Raw genomic sequence first — 4,811 nt, forward strand, 5'->3', positions numbered from 1 at the left:
AATATAATCCATTCATTTAACAAATATCTACTGAGTGCTTACTATGTGCCAAAAACTCTTTTGAGTCCTTAAAATATAATGGTGAACACAAAAGACACATTACTGTGATTTTTAAAGTTTATATATCATTTTTGTGTATCTAGGATTTAGATGTTTCCTTGTCTGGAAAGTTTTAGATAAAGACAACAAAACTTTAGCGCACACATTCTGTGACTTTTCATTTAAAACTTTTTATTACACAAAGGGTCTTCCTTAATGGCTCAGCAAATAAAAGAATCTGCCTGCAATGCAGGAGACATGCATTTAATCCCTGGTTGGGAAGATCCCTTGGAGGAGGAAATGACAACCCACTCCAGTATTCTTGCCTGAAAAATTCCATGGACACAGGAAACTGGTGGGTTACAGTCCAAACGATAGTAAAGAGTCAGACGTGACTGAGCACTGAGCAAACTACACATAGAAAAAGTTAAAACTAATATATTTTATCTATTGTGTAAACTATATCACAGAATAATATCACTTTAAGCAGTTAACCTACCTTGGCTGCTACCCAGTCCTACATACCTTTGGGACCAGGTGGTCCAGGAAGCCCAATTCCAGGGATACCCGGTTCTCCTTTGCTACCAGGTATTCCTGGCAAGCCTGGCTGGCCTGGGAGTCCAGGTTCACCTATGGAGAAACAGCAGTTTTTTTCTGGAAGTAGCCAAAGAAAGAAGCCAACAAATGTTGAGGACATGGTCAAATAAATTCCTCACATACCTGGAAGACCTACTTCACCGTCTCTGCCTGGGTGACCAGGCAGGCCAGGCTTCCCTGGTTGGGTTATGGTCTGACCTGGATCACCTTTAGGACCTATGTGGGAATTAATAGTGAATAGGAAGTGTTCACTTGACTAAAGACCTCCATTAATTAAAACAAAAAAAATATTTATAATCTTTTGAAAATGCAAACTAATAAAAATTCAAGAGAAAAACAATCTTATATATATTTTCAAGGAAGATACTAAACAGAAGAATGAAATTTCAAAGAGAAAAGTATATTACAGTTTTAAGAATTTTCATGAAGATAGCATCTATAAAAATATTAGGCATCTGTAAAAATATTTTCTAAATGCAGCTCAAAAGAAAAATATTTTTTTTTGGTTAACTACTGGTACTTTAAGGTTTTATGTGTGCAAAGTCCAAGTACACATACTACTCATTAATTGAAATAAGACTTTGAAAAAGGTTGAGGATAAAGATGGATTTCTTAATCATGGCATAAAAAGCACTAACCATGAGAGAAAAGACTGGTAAATTTGGCTACACTCAAATTGATTTCTGTTCATTAAAGACACCATAAAGAGAGTGAAAAGGGCAAGTCACAGTGAATGAAACTTTTGCAAAATAAATAGCTAAGAAAGAACTAATACACAGAATCCACACACACACACACACCCCTCCAAATCAGTAAGAAAAACAATCCCAAAGAAAAAATGGTCAAAACACTTGAATAGAAATGTCACAAATGGAAAATTCAAATGGTCAACAAACATATGAAAATATTAATGTTTGAACTTTATGTTAATGGAATCATGGGGTAAGTATTCTTCATGTTAACTTTGTGTATGGATATTGCATATTCATTTTTATTCATTTATATATCAGAGAAATATAAAATAAATCTGCCACCCTATATATCACACTCAACAGACTGGCAAAAGTGTAAAAGCAGCAATACAAAATGTTTTTGAAGATACAGACCAACAATAAATTTCTAATACTGCTGGTGGGAGTATGAATTGATACAACTGCTTTGGACATGGTTTGGAATTATCTGGTAAAACTGAAGATGTATTTATTCTGTGCCTCAAAAATGCAAATCTTAAATATATACCCTAACCCAGTGACTGGCAATTGTTTTCTGTAAAGGACTAGACAGCATATACTTTAGGCTTTGTGGGCCATACATGGTCTTTGTAGCAACAACTTACCTCTGCAGCAGTAGTGCAAAAGCAAGCATAACAATAGCAAATGGGTGTGAATCTGTTCAAATAAAACTTTTATTTATGACAATGTGGAGGGTCAGATTTGATTTATGAACTGTAGTTTGCTGATCCTTGCCACAGAGCACAAGAATATATAAGAGAATGCACATAGAAGCATTATAATACCAGGCCCGAACAATAAATAATTCAATTGTCCATTAACAATAGAATGCATAAATCAATGGTGACACACACATAGTGGGACACTATACAGCAATAAAAATGCTATATCCATATACAAAGTTAACATAAAGAATACTTACCCTATGATTAACATAAAGTTCAAAAAGAAGCATAAAGTACTTTATTTAGGAATATATATCTAGGTGATAAAACTATTTATGGAAGAAAATTATGCAAAAGTGAAGGCAGTGTTTACCTCTGGAGAAATGGAAGAAGATTTTTATCAGGAAAAGACAGAGAGGGGAGCATAGGTTTCCAGAATACTGGCAATGTATATTTCTTGGCACATGTGGTAGTTACGTGTGTGTTTCGATTATAATTATTTGTTAAACTTTGCATTACGTATCATGCACTTAAAAACAACAACAGGAACAATAAATACAGTCAGAGAAACTTTAAAGAGAAGGCATTCTTAAAACATACACACACATGCACACACATGCACATACGCATTTATGTTTCCTTGCTAAGGAGCTCTGGAAAGCCCAAATATAAATAGCCAGGGAAAAACACCTCTCATGAAAGGAACCCAAAATGGTCAAAAGATAATGCATTTCTGTTTGTAAGCACCAAACTAAAAATGAAACAGCCATAGCAAACTCACCTGGTATTCCTGGTTGGCCTGGATTTCCTGCCCCACCTTGTACGCCTTTTTCACCTACTGGACCAGGAGGACCAAAACCAACAGGGCCCATAGGCCCCCTATTTCCTGGGAGACCTGGCAAACCTGGGTTCCCAGGGGGACCTCTTTCACCCTTAAAAGCCATTCCACCCTGAAAGGGAAAAGTTTAATACCGAAATACATAGATATAACAGCTATCTGTAGGTTGGTATTACTTAGTACAGCTAGAGAAATGATACAGCCATAATAGTTCTTCTTAAAAACTGAGTGTGTGTTACTATGGGATGGTATGTGTGATCACTCTATTTATACATTCTTTCATTCAACAAATATTTTTTGAGTTCCTACTATGTGCCAGGAACTGGTGATAGAGCAAAGAATAAAAATAGACTAAAGTCTCTATGTTCATTAAGCTTACATTCTACTGTTAAGTCAAGAAGTTTACAGGCTAGTTAACATTTTATAAAGTATCACTTTCTACCTAAATATCCTAGGCTGTGTGTTGCGCACAAAATAAGGCTCTACTCATTTATGTTCAATCTTTAGGCTCCATGGCACATTTAACACAGCCATCTACTCACACTAATCTCTAAGCTTACTGTATATAAACCAAATTAGACCTTTATTGTCAGGTCTAAACAAAACCACACAAGGCTATATAGGATAAGAAAATGGGAAACTTACACTGATCTACAGGCATCTTAACCTTCTGCCTATTTGGTCATAGCAAACAGTACTCAACATAATAGTGGGTTAAGCAGAAAGAATTAACAAAACCACTTAGAGAAAAGAATTATAAAGAAACTCTACATAGTCAATAACAATGTGCCATTAGTACATATAATCACATTCTTTTAAGCATTGATTAGATGTTCATCTCAGCACCAGGCCCATCCTAGAAAACATCACTAACAATTTGACACCACAAAATCAAGAATATCAAACCAACTTACAGGTTCTCCTTTGGGGCCAGGAAGTCCTGGCAATCCATCCTGTCCAGGGGTGCCAGGTAAACCAGGAAGCCCTGGAGCTCCAGGGGAACCCAAATCTCCTTTGTCACCCTTCATTCCTGGAAATGTGAGGATGTCACCGGGTTCACCTTTAGGTCCAGGAAAGCCTGGAGCACCTGGAGCTCCTGGTATGCCCTGAGGGGTTAAAAAAGAAATAAAAGAGGAAAAAAAGAGGAGAGAGAAGAAAATCAGTTTCTTTCTTTTTTTCTAATATGTTCTCCAGTTTATCCAATCAACCTGCCCAATAACATTTAGTATACAAAGCTATGAGTCAAATGAGACATATGAGCCAGCAAGAGTAAAAGAAATAAATCATAATATAAAAACTACATTTCCTTTATATATATCCACAAGTGAAAACTCAAGGTGTAAATGGGTTTCTTCTACTTCTTTTGCTCTATAATATACTCAAAACTTACTGATAATCCTTTGGGACCAGTTGCACCAGCATGTCCTTTTTCGCCCTTCTGTCCAGGGAAACCAAGAGATCCTAATACACACACATACACACACACACACACACACACACACAGAGAGAGAGAGGAGAGAGAGAGAGTCAAATGAGCTTTGGGCTTGAAATTTTGATAAAGCTTATATAAACATCAGCAAGTCAGGAAGTCAAGTCTTAAAGTAAGAATATCATTCAATCTCATTTGACAAGTCACATGTTGATTTCTCTATTTTATGTTCTCAAGATACAGAGATAATCCCTTCTTTTAGGTAGATCTAACCTTTCATGGTATACACAACATTGTATCCTTCAGTTCAGTTCAGTTCAGTCGCTCAGTCATGTCCGACTCTTTGCGACCCCATGAATTGCAGCACACCAGGCCTCCCTGTACATCACCAACTCCCAGAGTTCACTCAAACTCATGTCCATCGAGTCAGGGAGGCCATCCAGCCATCTCATCCTCTGTTGTCCTCTTCCCCTCCTGCCCTAATCCCTCCCAGAATCAGGGTCTTTTCCAAT

General features: G+C 36.8%; 1 protein-coding gene across 1 annotated transcript in view; it reads right to left on the reverse strand.

The window, feature by feature from the left end:
- The window catches only part of COL4A5 (collagen, type IV, alpha 5), a gene marked incomplete at both ends in the record, with an annotated part of 87,800 nt that overhangs the window by 20,452 nt on the left and 62,537 nt on the right, over positions 1-4,811 (reverse strand). Inside the window, 5 exons of the mRNA XM_010846272.1 lie at positions 565-669; positions 760-852; positions 2,814-2,982; positions 3,785-3,976; positions 4,261-4,331. Coding sequence (XP_010844574.1) covers positions 565-669; positions 760-852; positions 2,814-2,982; positions 3,785-3,976; positions 4,261-4,331 — 630 coding nt within the window. The remainder of the gene's footprint in view (positions 1-564; positions 670-759; positions 853-2,813; positions 2,983-3,784; positions 3,977-4,260; positions 4,332-4,811) is intronic.

The sequence above is a fragment of the Bison bison genome, unplaced genomic scaffold, assembly GCF_000754665.1.
Source record: "Bison bison bison isolate TAMUID 2011002044 unplaced genomic scaffold, Bison_UMD1.0 scf7180017848986, whole genome shotgun sequence".
In the NCBI taxonomy this organism is placed as follows: Eukaryota; Metazoa; Chordata; class Mammalia; order Artiodactyla; family Bovidae; genus Bison; species Bison bison.